Source organism: Dunckerocampus dactyliophorus, chromosome 18, assembly GCF_027744805.1.
Source record: "Dunckerocampus dactyliophorus isolate RoL2022-P2 chromosome 18, RoL_Ddac_1.1, whole genome shotgun sequence".
Taxonomy (NCBI): domain Eukaryota; kingdom Metazoa; phylum Chordata; class Actinopteri; order Syngnathiformes; family Syngnathidae; genus Dunckerocampus; species Dunckerocampus dactyliophorus.
In genome coordinates this window covers 1,687,861-1,705,000 of record NC_072836.1, presented here as the reverse complement: position 1 = coordinate 1,705,000, position 17,140 = coordinate 1,687,861, and the positions used below count along the sequence as shown (strand labels likewise).

The following is a 17,140-nucleotide window of genomic DNA, read 5'->3' as shown; positions in this document are numbered from 1 at the left end:
AGGTATACTTTTTGAGTGGAACGTTGCTGTGTGATGAGTTTAGTGTTATTTGTAAGATCACACCGTGAGTCGGACTGTTACATTGTTATTCTGTTTTACGTCATGACCGGCTGTGATTTCCAGTGGGTTGACAAGCTCGCTGAGACTGCATTGGTAGCTTCTGATTGGCTCCTGCCAAAGAAAGAGATTCCGTTTCCTCACTTACTCGCGAGTGGCACAGTATTCAAGCAATTGGTAGTAGTTGTGAAGTCAAGGAGATGTCACGAGATTAGAATTTAGCCATAAATTAGCCGCACCGCTGTATAAGACGCAGGGTTCTAAGTTTAGGACAAAGGTAGCGGCTTACACACCGGAATTTACGTTACAATAAATAATATAATATATATGACAATATATTGCAATCTAATCATTTAATCTACTACGTTACACTCTTCTGCACTCTAGCAGCCCCGCCTGCACCCACCGAGGCAGAGAGACTGTATGACTGACAAAAGGGCTCAGTCCATTCATGCCGTTGTTCTATGGAACAAAGCAATGCACAGAGTGAATCCTCTTCCTGCCTGTTTGGAGGCGAGAGACTTGGGAAACAGACACGCATGCACACGGCGATATATTGAGGCTGGCAAAATGATCCACTTCACTTTCATTCATTGTGTGATTTCATTTATTTATTCATTGTCGTCCCAGTCCTAGCGTCCACGAGACTTTTTTTTTCTGAACGAGAAATCTTGTCACGTTTCAATCCAGTGAGAGTCCGCACTGGTCACTAGGTGTCAGTATTGTTTCTGTAAACTTGATCACCGCAACAGCAGGCTTTTATTGCAGGTTTGAATTATAATTAGGCACAATAATCCCGAATAAAAATCCATAATTAAACACAGGCTACTCTGACTGCAGTAACCCACGCCAAGCTAAGACTCAACTCTGAACCCTCGACGTCACGTCCTGTCCACCCGCCACCCAGCTCCCCCAGGATGGATTTATTGAGAATTGAGGATTTATGTCTTAGATGTTTCTTTTCTCTTATGTCTACTATATTGGGTCATAGGAGTGTAAAGATGACTATAGGGGTGTTATTTCATGTCTAGAGGGCTCTAATCATGTTAAAACTGCACTGAGAAGATCATAAACAGGTCTTCTATGCTCTAACCACACAAATAAGGAATCCTACTTGTCGGTAATACGACAAAATATATAATAATTAATTACTATTATTATAAATATATAAAATAAAAAATATAACTAAATTTAAGATAAAAATAATAGTTAAAACTAATAATTAATAATAATTAAATAAATAAATAAAAATAATAAAAATAAAAAAATGTAAAAAGTGTCTTTTTATTTATTTTATTTATTTATTTCCAGGTTTTCATGGGTCACATAAAACGATATGTTGGGCTGAAAATGGCCCGAAATGGTTTACGCAAACCAAATCCCCAATCAAGCTGAAAGAAACATTTTTTTTCCCAGTAAATACCAGCTGGCACTCATTCGGTTTAGAGCCTCCTCGTGTTTTTAAGTGCAGCGTTTAGTTGAAAGAGAATGGAAAATGTTTGCCTTCAAGCTATGACATTTAAAAGAAAGTGACTGTGAGGAAAGTGCGACGGGTGAGAAGCCGTTGTGGCGGGGAAAGCGAAAACATCTCAACTCCGACTTGTGTGCAGCAGCCTGAGACATGAATGTTTTCTATATCGAGTATAGACCGGTCAGTACGGACACGGTATGGAGGCTGAGCGTAAGATGTATACATCGCTTATTTGTCTGGCAGTCACGTCCAAATGGTGTTGAAAACACACGTAAACAAGTCACCTTGCATATTAGGAGTGTATTTATTTCAAAAGGACCTTGAGTGACCCGTCGTGTGAATGCTGAGAAGCTTCTCAAATGATTTGGCCGCTAACTCCTCCCACATTTCTCAACCGATTCTCCCAAAATCAGTCGATGAACAGATTTCAACACATTTCTGGGATATTTCCTTCATCTTACACGTCGCTCCAGCTTCAGTATTTCAGCATTCACACGCAATTTCTACTCAAATTGCTGCATCTAGTTGTTTTTTTTTGCATGTGTGCACACGAAAGGGTGAAAATGTGTCAAAACATGCACCCCTTCTGTGTTTCCTGTGCTGCTATTTTTCTGACAAATACACCACATGGTGGCGCTGTTATTAACTCATTCAATCCTAGCCATTTTTCAAAAGACAACCCGTTCATTATTGGCCATTTTGCACGATTTTGACTGATCTTTCAAAGCACACAGAATATTGTGTACTGTGGCTGTGTAAACATGGAACCTAACAAAAGAAGGATTAGCCTCCCGTCTTTCATCAGGAAAAAAAGTTTGTTTGTACCTTTTTCTGTTCGTTAGTAATCAGCAGTAGAACATAGGCAAGTTTCAGGAAAATATCAGTTCCCGACTAAAAAAGGGAGAAAACCAGCTGTTTGTAAAAGATACATTTCAAGCAAAACTTTCACCCTGACACAGATTTTTTTGCTTTTGTGACAGCTCAAATAAGTAAACAACTACAGTATACCAACATAAACAACACAAACAAGGGTTGTTTTACATCAAAATAACAATTTATTTCCAAATATAACACCGTGAAGTCCGCTAAAGTGGATCCTATCTATCCCGGCAACGGAACCTCAATAAAGTCCATCAATTTGGAAAGCGACAAAACAAATATGTGGACTAATAAGGTGCACAAAAAGGCACATTTGGAAATGAATCCATCACCAGATTGTATACGCGCTCTGGTGAAAGATTTCTCTGTTAGCCAGCAGCCAGCCTGCCAGCCTTTTGTGAGAGGGCGCAAGGAAAGCGTAATTATGCAGCAAGTGGTAGTAAAGCCAGATTGTGTGAGGGAGGAGGGAGTTATGGCCTAAATCAGATGCGATACATGAATATTCAGCGAATTTTATTCCTTTAAAAGCCTTTTCCATTCTCATCTGGAAGAGTTTTGTTGTTGATGTTGGCGCCGTGGAAAAGGTATGAAATCTTGTCCACGTGTTTGTGCATAGCTAATATGTGTCAGACAGGGTTTGTAATTATAAAAAGCAGCTTGGGCCCCCCTGCTGGTCTAATGCCACTGGGGTGTGGAGGTGCACGCATGAATATTTAACCAAGGTTTGGAAGGGATGTGGAAGCAAAGCAAAGCTGAGACAGCACAGAAACCGTATTAGCTAACCATGTTAGCTAACTTTGTACACCGATCCCACACAGACCTCGTTGATGCTACTCTGCTAATCAGCTTCAAGAGCACAGAAATGAAAATCAGGTACATTATCCAACTAAAATGAGGGTGAAAAAGCAATTTTTCGAATTTCGCTCGTACACTAAACCAGGGGTCGGCTACCTTTACTGTCAAAACAGCCTTTTGGGCCTGTTTCCACCAAATGGAAACCAAGAACAGCAAAATAAACACAACAAAATGTACACATTTTTATGTTTTGCTGCAGGCTTTTTTGTTTTTGCTGCAAAAATGGACAAATCTGCAGCAATACATGCGTATATATACAGTATATAAGTGCACGTATACAGCATATGTATTGCTGCAGATGTTTCCATTTTTGCAGCAATACATATATATACCTGTGTATTATACACACACACACACACATGTACAGTACATACATACATATATATGCCTATATATACAGCTTATACACATATATGTATTGCTGCAGATTTTTCCATTTTTGCTGTTTTTTTTTTTTTTTACATTTTCCTGTAAAATTACTTATTTGGGAATATGCCAGGGGCCAAAAAGAAAAAAGCAGCAGGCAGCATATGGCCCCCAGGTCGCACTTTGGACACCCTTTGCTCTTTTCCATTTTTGCTGTTGTTGTTTTTACATTTCCAAATATTTCAACTTTTTGGACTTTATTCCCATACTATAATTTTTTCCCCCACTTCATTTTCCAAAAATTACAGCTTTATATTGTTTTGTTTGTGCCTCATATTAGGACGTTTGAAAAAGTATTTTGTCTTTAATATTTCAACTCTATTATTTTTCCTCATAATCTTAGTTTACTTTCGTAAAGTGCGCCTTTGTTTCTTTTTCTTTTTTTTAGCCTTTTTTTTTTAAATATTTTGACTTTATCCTTGTAAGATTACATTTTCCACAACCAAATTTTCCAAAAACGACTTTATTTGTTGTTTTGTTTGTTATTCATAATATTCCAACTTGTATGACAACAATGAAACAAACGTCTCTGTAATATTTCAACTTTATGCTGTGCTACGTTTTTCCTCATCATATTATGATGTTATTCTCAAAAAGTGACATTTTTATATTTTGACTTTATTCTTGGAAAAATGTCTGCTGTGTGCTGCAGACAGATGAAAAAAAACATCCGCTGGCTGCACATGGCCGCACTTTGGTGATGTAAATGACAGCATACCAACATCATTTTACACATATTTTGGTAGGAACCAAAACATCTGAGCGCCGACACTCTTTAGGGTGCCGAGCCAAAGGAGCCGGTTCCCTTAAAAGAACCGAAAACCCCATCACTGCTCTGCGCGTACGACTTGTAATGCGGTCCTGAATTTGATGTATTTGCCTTGTTTGGAACACCCAGACAGGATAAAAATGGTGAAGAATGTTAAAGAGTTCTTTCCAACAGCTTGTTGTGCAGCCTGCTCTGTGCGGCGACATTAGTCACCAAGCGCAACATGGTCACAATGTACCGCTAGGCTGCCAACATTCTATTGACTGTGTGAAAAACACATCTTGGAACAGAACTTCTCATCGAGAGGTCAAGGCCTCCTCCTCCTCCACCTCCGCAAAGCCAGTCGGCCTTCCGACGGACATGTGACCGCGCATCGTTGACGAGTTTGCGCGCGTGTTCTGTTTGACGATGCGGCCGCCAGTGGTTCTGCAGCCTCAAGGACAGATGCTTCAAACGCCTTCTTTATTTGATGTTATGTAATAACCGAACCAACTTCTAGTGATGAAAATGTCACCGTGCCGTTGAAAGAGAAGACCGACGTGTCAGCGGACGCTCCTCCCGTGGCGTGAGACAGTCCTTGGGGGGAGATGTCAGGACATCGTTGTAAGTGTCCAAACTTTTTTCCGTTGAAAAATGAAAGATATGCTAAGAAAACTGCATTTCAGCTTTGCCATGCCGATGAAAAAGCCTATTCTTAATATCAACCTATTTTTGCAGGGTTTTTATTATTTCCAAGTATTTAAACTTTCTTCTTAAATAATCTTGGTAAATGTCACGCTCTGTGATTTTAGCCCACGTGACAGCTTTGTTTATGTTCACTCTTATGCCTTGGTTCCCGTTTTATGCTCTTATTTTTGTATTACTTCGGGTTTTGCCCTGTTCTGATTTCCACATGCCGCTAATTTGTGTTTCTTAGTATTTAGTTGGGCCGGCGTGCTTCCTTCTTTGTCGGAGCGTTGTGATCGTTACTGCTCTTTGCAGTCAGATCCTGCGCCTGCTCTGCTACAATTAAAAATGAACATTTTTACCTGCACTTGGACCCTGCCCTCCGCATCCCGGGGTCGTCGACACAACACCAACATGGCGAGTGATTATGTTATGACGTCATTCTCATAATATTATAACTTTTTCCCCAACCTAATTTCCCCAAAATGACCACTTTGTTTTGTTTTCTCGTAAAATTATGACTTTTTTTCACATTTGAACACGACCTTTTTTGCTTCATATTTTGACTTTATTCTGGTAAAATTACAGCTGTTTTTTTTGCCATTTTTGCTGTTTTTTTCCCCAACTATTTCAACTTTCTTCTGGTAAGGTTTCTGTTCGTAATATTATGACTTTATTCTCATAATATTGTACGTTTTTTCCCACAACACAATCTTCCCAAAATAGCAGTTTGATTTGTTTATTTCTCATAATATGACATCCTTTAAAAAAGCGTCTTTCTTGACTATTTCAACTTAATGCTAATAAAATGGCGTTAATTTTCCTCATATTACTTTTTTTGGTTTCTTTTAATATTTTGACTTCATTCTTGTCAAATTACTGCTGATTTTTCCATTGTTGCTGTTTTCTTGTTGAATTCTATTTTTTTAGAACGTGCCGCGGGCCGCACTTTGGACACCCCTGAGTTACAGGAGCCGCTACACTCCTTTATCCAGCCTGAAATGTAACGGCTTCCTCTTCTCTCCACCAAGCAGAACTCCCTCATTTGTCATTTAAAACACAACCTCCGCTTTATTTGTTCCAATTTCTCATTGTCTCCATTTCCCAAACCCCTTGAAAGTACGAGTTCACAGATATAAATGCCATACTTAGCGGACGCTGGCGAAGCACCGGCCCTTCGATCGTCGCCCTCCCCAAAGGTACCGTACGTCGTGGAATGACCCCGCTCCACGGGAATCATAAATTACAAATGAACAAGGAGCCTTTCGAGGGGCCTGCAAAGTGTGAGTCGATAAAACATTAATGCTGGCGCTGTGAGAAGAGGCTGCCTGAAAATGGGTCTGCGTCCCACACACATTTGTAGCGTTGAAAGCGGTAATGAGAAACATGAACGCACGATACTTTCTTTTTTATGCTTCGCTTTCATTTCGCGCAGCACACATCAAAGCCGTGGGAAGTTGTGAGCGTCCACTTTGCTCTGAATTCTGCCCGCTTTCAGACAGTTAAGCTTCCCAAGTGATCTCACGAGGGCGTGAAAGGAAATAGTAACTGTAATGTGGCTAGGTAGCTTCTCAGTCATCTCCGAAAAGTTTGTGAAGGCTGCTTGTTAAGTGTGGGCATCCTGAGTGGGCCTTTGTCAAATCCGCCGAGAGAAGCCATTACACCCGAGCCTGAGGGACCAGGAGACGGAATGTACCTGGCTGCTTTATCAGACAAACGCACATGGATTTTCTCCAATTGTAACGCCCTCAGACAAACGCTAGTTCAAATCAAGGACTACAAATAGTGAGGAATACAAGACCTGTACATTGGAGAGACCAAGCGACCCTTATTGATACAGTAGGAGAGAGTTTTTGGGCCCAGACTCAGCAGCTCATTTGCATCTCAAAAGGAAGGGACATTCCTTTGACGACATGATGTCCAAATTCTGGATCGGGATGACCGCTGGTTTGAAAAAGGTGCCAAAGAAGCTGTCGGTGTCAACCTAGCAAGGCCCTCCCCAAAAACAGAGGAGGAGGTTTTGTGCCACCACCTATCATCTCCTTACTACAGGGGTGTCTAAAGTGCGGCCCGGGGCCCATTAGCGGCTTTTGGCTGGTTTTTATTTTTTTTTTGGCCCACGACACGACAAAAAAAAAAAAAAAAAAAAGAAGAAGAATGGAAAAGTAAGTAAAATATTAAGAGGGAATATTAACAGGGCAAAGTGGCAGTGGTAGTGTAATAAATAGTAGTGTAAAATACTACCAGTGTCAAATAATAATAGCAGAATAAAGTTTAGATATTAAAGATGTTTTTTTTTAAGTTGTAATAAACAAAACAACGAATAAAGTTGTAATTTTTGGAAAATCAGATGGCGGAAAAAGTTGTAATATAATGAAAATAAAGTCATAATATTATGAAAAAAGATTTACAAGAAAAAAGTTGAAATAGTTAGACCCCCCCCACAAAAAAAACAAAAAAACAGCAGCAGATATGGAAGAAACAGCTGTCATTTCACCAGGACAAAGTCCAAATGTGAAGAAAAAAAAGTCATTCTAATGACAAAAAAGTGGCAATTTTATGAGAATAAACTCACAATATGAGTAAAAATAATGTCATTTTAGTGAAATACACTTCAGTTATTTTATTATGACAATTACAAAACAAAATAAAGGTGTCATTTTTGGAAAATTAGCTTGAGGGAAAAAGGTGTATTATGGAAATAAAGTCATAATTTTCAGAGAAGAACGTTGACAAAGATTGTTCAAGAAGAAAGTTGAAATATTTGGAAAATTCTCAAAATTGTCCGTAAGTGTGAACGTTGTCGTGTTTGTGCCCTGCGATTGGCTGGCGACCAGTCCAGGGTGTATCCCACAATCCGCTGGGGTAGGCTCCAGCTCAGCTGTGATCCTGAACGTGGCGTTTCTTTTGTGGCGTTTGACCTCAATGTGTGCGATGAAGGCCAACCAAAGCAAACATGACGTGCACATTCACGAGGCTCCTCAGCATCACATCGTCACCCGCTAGCTTAGCGAGTGGGAAACTCTGGAGGCCTCTGGTGAGAGAGCAAACGCTAGAATGTGAAGTCCCTTGCAGCTTGCCTGAAAGTGTGAACGTGTGGATTTCACACTTTAGCAGCATCTTATCACGCTTGAACATCACCTGGGGGAATCGGGGCATCTCAGAGAGGATGCTTGTCGGTTGCTGTGGCGCCAGGTGACATGAGCCACAACCAGGCGGGGGCGTCCCGACCTGTGCTCGTCTCCGGTGCACAGATGTTAGTCACTAATCCACCTCGGAATGCTTCCTCCTGCAAATGAATGTCCTCCATAAAAGGAGACTTCCTTCCTTTCAGGGTTGAACTTTGGCCAAATGACAAGAGAATGTTCTTCACTTTGTTGTACTGTCGGTTCGAAGGAACATAAAGTGCAAAAATAAGGTCAACACCAAACTTCGTTCACTAAGAAACCGAAATGTTTTGTTCTAATCTTATCACACTTTTTTTTGTTGGGGTTTTGATTGATTTTTGGGCCCATATTTCCTTAAAATTGGAGCTCAAACTCAGAGTTCAACCATCAATGGTTTTGCAGTATTTTTGTTTTTGTTTGGTGTTTTTTGCAGTATTATTTTCCAGTGTTTAGTGTTTCTTTACAGTATTTTTGTGTGTTATTTGCTGTATTTTTTTTGTGTGTTTTTTTGCAGTATTTTTTGTTGTATTCTTTAAAGTGTTTGGTGTTTTTTTTACAGTATTCCTTTCTAGTGTTTGGTGTTTTTTGCAGTATTTTTGTAGTGTTGTTTGCTGTATTCTTTAAAGTGTTTGGTGTTTTTTGCAATATGTTTTTTCTAATTTGTGGTACTGTTACAGTGTTTTTGCAGTACTTTTTTGTGTAGTGCTGCTGTATTTCTAAAATGCTTGGTTTTTGCAGTATTTTTAGTGTTTTTTGCAGTGTTTTTTAGTGTGTACTGTTTTTCTAGTGTTTTTAGCAGTATGTGGTGTTTTTTAGTGTGTACTGTGTTGCAAAAGACAACAGATGAAATCCATTTGTAAAAACAGCATAAAGGCGTTTGGCGTGGGGATTCTTGGATGGGCCATTCCACATTCCACATTCCACATTCCACATTCCACATTGTGTCACAAGGCTGCTCTTTTGGAAGATTGATATCTTAGATGATCAATAGAAGGAGTGTCTTGGGTGGGGGGTGGGGGAATCACAATATTTTGTTCTTGTGAATTGATTCAGACATGAATATTTGTAGAGGCTAACATGTCGGGGCAGCGCAGCACACGGAGCACATGACTTTCTGGATGATGACGGTCATTAAAGAAAAGAAAGACGCTCGCTGGTCGTCAAGTACGCCGCATGCATTCACAAGTGAAATGAGCTGCGTCGTTAGGAAGCTGCAGTTTGACTAAGCTTCACACAGCAAGATGAAGATGAAGGTGAGGCGAGCGTAAAGGGTGAATCCTCTCGGGGCGGGGGGGCCAGTAGTGGGATGGCACCATCCATTATTCATTGCAGGAAGAACTGCTCACACGCCAGTGAAATCTTAATCATCATTTCTTGTGCTCGTTTCCAGAATAAAGTCCTCAATATTGATGGAGTCAAGGTCAAGCTGCAGGTGAGAGATTTATTTTGAAAATTACTTCATTAAATAGCTAATAGAGCGAAGTCTGTCAAATATGAAAGCTGAGGTTGTGCTGATGGTCCGATTCTGCACTGCAGTCATTGATACTGGAGGTCCATCAGTGATGATTGCTCATATTTCTCCCATAAACAAGCTTCATTCACTGCACAGCAAGAAGCAGCATCGCTCGTGTTTCCATCAATCTGCAGCAGCTAATTACGTCTATTATATTATTTGCCAGCTTTGTGTGTGTGTGGGGGGGGGCGAGCGTGCTGTGTTATGTATTCATTTGCTGTAATTGGCTCTCCATCACTTCAAGGAGAGAGTTGTTTGCCCCCCCCCCCATTTTCATTCTCCATCCTACAGTAAATCATGTGGGTGCGACAACAAACGGAAAGAGGACAGAAAGTCAGCATCAAAGCCGACGCTGCCGCTAACAAGATAAGAGTAATCCCTCGCCACCTCACACGGCTTCACTCCATCGAAAATATATCAATGAATAAATCATGCTGTTTTGTGGTTGGATTAAAAAAAATGCATTTTTAACACATGTTTTTTTGCCTAAATGAAGCATTTTCAAGCACAGAAATGGCAAAATGAAGTAAAATACAAATATCAGGCATTCAGAAGATACATTCAGTGATATGTAGTATTCTACACTGGCCACTAGGTGTCAGTCATGTTACCTTGATGCAAAAGTAGCCACCGCAGGAAGTACTGTACAGAACAGGAAGTTAAAAGCAACAACAGGGAACTCTCCCAATGCTAACATGTGCTGTATTTTGTTGTGTTTTTTTTTATCTATTTAAGTGTTTGGTGTTTTTCTGCAGTATTTCTTTCTAGTCTTTGGTGTTTTTTGTAGTATCTTTATTGTGTTTAGTGTTCAGTGTTTTTTTGCAGTATTTTTCAAGTGTTTGGTGTTTTTTTGTTGTTGTATTCCTTAAATTGGTTGGTGTTTTTTGCCGTATCGTTTTCCATTTTGCAGTGTTTCTTTCATGTTTAATGTTTTTTGCAGTAGTGTTAGTGTTTTTTTTGCTGTATTCTCTTTTTAGTCTTTGGTGTTTTTTGCAGTTTTTTGTGTTTTTTTTGTTCTATTTTTGTTTTTTGCATTTTATTTTTTAGTTTGCCGTACTTGTATAGTGTTTAAGTTTTTTTTTGCTGTTTTTTTTTGTGTTTGACACTTTTTGCAGTCTTTTCCAGTGTTTCTTTTGCTGTGTTTTTTATTTTTGATATCATGTCTTATTTTCTCTGTCTATTATATTGGGTAATAGGAGTGTAAAGATGACTATGGGGTGCTATTTCATGTCTAGAGGGCGCTAATCATCTTTAAAAGTGTATTTAGAAGGTTGTAAACAGTTTTTTTATGCTCTAACTATAAAAATAGTCCATTTATAAATGAGGACTCCTACTTTGGCGGAAATGCACTTATTGCCGTCGGGTCTGGAACCAATTAACTGCCATAAACAAGGGATTACTGGACTAGAAAGACGTGTCCCATCAGAAATCATCTGGATTCTGCTCGGCATTCTAATACACAGGTGGATGAAAGCTCAGTAAGAGTGTCGTGGCTTGTGAGGATGTTGCTGACTTACATTCAGAGGCCAATTTGTGGGATTTGAAGTACACTAAAAAGACAAAATACTGTATAAGCATCATCCTAAAGAAAGATGAACATGCTGTATGTTTTGCAAAGGCAGCATTTTTGAAAGAGCTCTTCTTGTATTGGAACTAAAAAGCCAGCTTATTCTTTCCCGCCTTTTTCTCAATGTTGAATTCAACTCAATTTGAAAGACAGAAAACTTTCCTTTTCTTCACTGACTGATTAGCTTTGACCTCTTTTGCAGATCTGGGACACAGCCGGGCAGGAAAGGTTCCGCAGTGTCACCCACGCTTACTACCGCGACGCCCACGGTGAGACGCAGCCGTAGGTGTGCTTGGTCTAAGTTTAGCTAGTCTGCATGCAGCTGGACGCACTCATGATCAGGATTCATGGATGTTTACATTCCTAATTTACATGCCGGCTCCGACGCCCATTGCCTCTTCCATTAAAGAAGAAAAAAATGTAGAGCGCAAATTGAATCATTTTACGTATTATTAGAAGGAATGTTAACATTGTTTGCAACATTTGTCTGCAAAATGATTCAAAGACAAAATGCTTGCAAATGAGAAGAATATGAAACTGGCATTTTGGGTCGTGTGGACCAGTTTTTGTATCATTATGGGACTTTTCAATAAAAGTTGAATAAATAAAATTAAACATTGAAAAATAAATAAAATACATGTTTAAAAAAACAAATGTAAAAAGAGTTGCCAAAATGAGCCTGTTTGCAGAATATAATATTTGCAAGATAATTTCAATCATTCATTAAAGCTTGGAGCGTGAGGTCGACAGGCGGATCGGCGCAGCGTCTGCAGCAATGCGGTCGCTGTACCGGACCAGCGTGGTGAAGAGACATCTGAGCCGGAAGGCAAAGCTCTCCATTTACCGGTCGATCCATGCAAAATTGTGAATTGTACTTTGTGATGTGCTACTGTTTGACTCATGCATGTTCAGGATTAAAACCATGAACCATGAACCATGATAATAACAAGCCTAGTAGTGCTGTACAACTTTTATCAGCAGTTTGCAGTGCCCTCTACTGGTCAACATTATTATTATTATTATTTTCCCTTTTTTTTCTTTTTTTCCTCTACTGGTCAACATTCAAACTGGACGCCAACCTGTCTATAGAGGCCACCTGTCTATAGCGGCCACTTTTGCAGACTCCCTCTAGTGGCCGCTATAGACAAGTCTGACTGTATGTAAAACATTTTTCTTGGCCTTTTTAATGGAAAAAAAATAAACATATATATACTGTATACAGTATATAAAAATAGCATCTTTTGATTACTCAGTATGCGGTCCTTGGCGGGAAAAGGACACCCCTGCTTCAAAACATTAGTTCAATCTAACAATTCATTTCAGATGATATTAATGAAAAGATCATTGAATTGACGATTTCGCCTTTGAGTTCATGTGTTCATACGTGAATGATGTATTTCACTGGCTTTGGGACATTCCATTTTGACACAAACCCCCTCCATATATTGTATGCTAACATCAATTGATGGCTTTTTCAAAGCCAATTATTCTTCTCCGTTTCCACCAGGGTGCCGTCCAGTTTGAAGTATAATTCAAACAATACTTTGATAAATGCTGCATTAAATGCAGTTCTCAGTGCACCTCTACTGTACGCTCCCTTTTAATCGCTCCTCCACGTCGTTATCTGGAGTTTGTCCTTCAAAGATAAAAGTCTCTCGCTTCAGCATCACCTTGATCATCATGGCGTCCTCTCCACGCAATAAATTGACATGCACCCCAGCCACACTCGACCATCCCCTCTTGCATCAGCGTGTCCTGACTTCAACCGCCGAGCACGAACAAATCACAAACGAGTGAAACGCGTCCTCCCCCAAGACACGTCTCTGGCCAAGCTCAGATTTACGCAGCTGTCCCGGGAAGCCCCGGGCTGCTTCTCAAGTCTACCTGCTGACTGGAGATGGAGGAACGCCGCTAATGCTCATTTTCAGGATCCTTTGTTTTCCAGTAGTCACACGCCTGAAAAGACTGTGGAGCCACTAGCGGAATGTCGAATAGACCAAAGTAGCCTCGAAACCGGATTTGGTGCCTCAATAAGTGAGTGTAGAGCATAGAAAACCCAGTTTACGACATTCTAAATACACTTTTTAACATTGTTAGAACCCTCTGGACATGAAATAACACCCCCATAGTCACTTTTACGCTCCCATTACCCAGTATAGTAGGGATTTGAACTTTTTCTGCTACATAATTTTCCCAAAATTACAACTTTATTTGTTGTTTTGTTTGTTTGTCAAAATATTACAACTTAAAAAATATATATATATTTCTTTCTGCTACTATAATGATGTTTTTTCCTCAGAATATTACATTATTCTCCTAAAATTACAACTTTTTTTCTTAACATTTGGACTTTATTCTTGTAAAATTACTGCAGATTTTTTTTCATTTTTTGTGTTTTTTTGTGTGTTTTTTTTTCCAGTTTTCTTGTTCAATTGTATTTTAGAATGTGCCACAGGCCGCAAATGGCCCCCAGGGCTGCACTTTGAACACCCCTGCCATAAACGGTCTCATTATAGCTGGTTTACTGACCTAAGATGGCGGGAGCGTTCATTGGAAGCATCCTCAGATAGCTCTTTGCCACAAAGCGCCGCGTTGAACTTCCAGTGACCAGTATGAGAAATTTCCACTGCGGTGTGGTGAGGGGGGGGGAGTATCGTGTTAGAAAAGCTTCCCAGGACATGATGTCTTTGTGTAAAGTCACAAGAAAGGCAGGACTGGAGGATTATACGTCATAAAACTATGAAATATCAAGGTTGTATTGTATTAAATTGATGTGTGTCTTTTTCTTTCAGCTCTGCTTCTGCTCTATGATGTCACCAACAAAGCATCCTTTGACAACATTCAGGTGAGTCTTTTGTTTGTTGTGAAGTTGAAGTCAAGCTGCACCAGAAAAGGATCCTCCATGCTGGGAATGGCAGTGGAGAGCGATGAGAAGCACCAAACACGAGGAGAAGACAACAAATTGAGTGTGAGGAATCATTTTTAATGGAGCAGATGGGCCTTTTCATAAGTGTCCCTCAAAATGACAAAGCTCTCCCCATCATCTCTTGCGTCACACAATAAACGAGAGCGAAGGCGACATCTTGACGGAACACTTGAGGTCGGACGTGCATCGGTATTCGTCATTGCCGTTACTTCACCGTTAACCGCCAGCATGAGTAACGTCTCGCACGTCCTGGTGTCGGATCTCTTCCTCCCCATGTTTAATGTAGCATATCTTTTGTTTCAAACCCACACCGATAACCTTCTTCTTCTCAAGACCAATATGATACGATAACTTTTTTATGTCTACTATTTTACAATGTAGATGTAAGTGTAGCTTGTGCACACCTGGAGTTAAAAAGAATGGAACAAATTAGGATTTGACCGACAGAGTACAGAGCGGAGGGAGCCAGGAAGTACGCTGTCCAGAAAAAAGCAACAAGGAACTGCTAACATGTGAGTCTGTTATCTTATTTATGTCATATATGTCTTATTTTCTCTGATGATATCTTCTATATTGGCTAATACAAAAGTAAAAGTGTTATTAAGAAGATTGTAACCAGGGTTTTATGCCATAAAAGCAAAAATATTGCATTTATTAATATTGAATCCAATTCCAATTAGCTGCGATAAACGAGGGATTACTTTATATGTTTACACCGTGAGAGGCGGCCCTCCACAGGCAAGCATGACTGCGCCTTGGCTCACGGTGAATACCAGTTTGACGCCCCTGCGCGAAATGACATGACCGTACTGCAAACACATGACGAAGATGAAGGATGAAGCTGAAAACAGTCATTAGACTGCTGCCGTGAAGGAAAGCATCCATTATGGCAGAGTATTTGATTTCCTTCACAATAAGATAGATTGGTTGCGCGACGTCACACGCTGAACATAAACGAGAAGAACGACTTCACTGAAGCTTTTCTTTTACCCGTTTTGGCCTTTTGGATTTTAGCGTGACATTTCTATCATCTTTCAGCGCGTGTCCCTTGATCATCTTACTATTTAGTTGTCTGTGTAACCGATGCTAGCTGCTGGCGGTGTTCTTATGCTTTGTGGTTTTAAAAAATGGCATCTTGAGCTGCAGGATGCGTTCTCTTGGTGCAGCTTCAACATGCAAACGTCCAAAATGAAATCAGCTCAACAGTGTCTCCGCCAGAAGTGATGTGGGGAGGGTAGATTAGTCCCACTTTTGGTCTTTGCGTACAGTGAGGCTGCAAATGCCGATTGGCGCACCGCCGCCTAACGAGCGCTGACTCGTGCTAATAAACGCTAATGTTGATGAATGCCGCTCCAGTGATGATCTTAGGCCTCAGAGGCTTTGTGTCTTCGTCTCATTTCGCCAGGCAAGTCAATCAGGCGCACGCATTAGTCCAAAGATGATGAATGGATGGTCCTATTCAGTCTTGTTCCTCTTGGATCAATAGCTTCAGCTCGGACGCGTTTGGAGATGGATCCCTGTCAGAGGTGTTTTGTTTGATGGCTTCCCTGGAAACAACCTAAGAACCCCCCCTCTGCCGCCCTTTAAGAAGCAGAGAGCGCTTCACTTCACGTGTACATTTCTGCCTGCTCAGCAACAACCCAAAAATGGTCTCTGCATGAAGACGAAGGGTTTGATATCATGGCTGGGACAAAACATTGTGACGTATCGTAAAACCTTGTCTTAACCGGCGCTCCTGGTCCTTGCTGACTTTGTTAGCACGTTAGCGCACGCCGTTGTTTTGATCACATGGTCTCTCTCCGGGCACTGCCGAACAGAAGTGCTGGGGCGGAGTCTGGAATGGACTGCTTGTATCAGAGTGCTGATATCGGAGATTCTAGGTTTAGGCCAATATAATCCGATGCTGATTTTTTTGCTGATACTGGACCGATATCAATATCGCATCTGGACACCTTTAATATCAACATAAGATAAATGTTTCTCTACTTATCTAACGTGTTTGTATCCAGCAGAGTCGTGAATAAATATGGACAGGCCATGAGGTAAATGACATATGTGGCGCCCTCTAGGGGTTGTGCTTGAAATGCTGTGGTAGACATGCTAGCATGCGTGTACTCCAGATATCTTCAAAGTTGAATCAGCATTAGACAAATGCTCAATGACTTACGGCCTATTAATTCCCCTGCAAAGATGTTTTGCTTGATGGCGGCCATGTTGTTCAACCAATTCTGCTCACATTTGGCACACGTGTGCGTGCCAGTCCCCTAAAAGTGTGTACCAAATTTGGTGGTAATTCAGCTGATTACACTAAAGTTACAATGTTTTTTTTGCAGAGCGCTTTCAAGTGTTTTCGGGGTCAAACTTTGGGGTTTAATGATAGCGCCACCATGTGGTATAATTAATAGCACAGGCAACACAGGAGGTGTGCATGTTTTGACACGTCCACCCTTTTGCGTGTAGAAGGTAGATTACACAAACCAACGAGTGAAGATGTTGTCCACTGAATTCTCACGCCTTCATTTTGCTCTCATAACAAATTAAAGGCTTTAAATTATTGATTCCTTTTTGTATTCATGGATTCACAGAAACATTCAAATCCTCGTGGAAGGTTAATGGGCGAGCTTGTGTCCAAACATCCCCAAACATAAAACTGGTCTGCTTTGGCGTTAGTTTTATTTTCAAAGAAAATCAAGTCATGTTGGCGCTGCTCCGCTAAACATTCTTGTTTTTGTTACCTTCTCAAACTTGATTTACCTTTTCCCAGCACAGTGAAAGAAGCCAGCCGTGAACTTTTACTCTCTTTTTTTTGTGACTGACTGCAGCTTTTCAAAGCTCATCAGTCAT

General features: G+C 40.5%; 1 protein-coding gene across 3 annotated transcripts in view; it reads left to right on the top strand.

Annotated features, from left to right (window-relative positions):
- The window catches only part of LOC129170877 (ras-related protein Rab-26-like), a 37,706-nt gene that overhangs the window by 12,235 nt on the left and 8,331 nt on the right, over positions 1–17,140 (top strand). For 2 of the 3 annotated variants that reach the window (XM_054758981.1, XM_054758979.1), the window contains exons 3-5: positions 9,681–9,722; positions 11,573–11,639; positions 14,163–14,215. In XM_054758981.1, coding sequence (XP_054614956.1) covers positions 9,681–9,722; positions 11,573–11,639; positions 14,163–14,215 — 162 coding nt within the window. The remainder of the gene's footprint in view (positions 1–9,680; positions 9,723–11,572; positions 11,640–14,162; positions 14,216–17,140) is intronic. The other variant, XM_054758980.1, reaches the window with a different exon arrangement.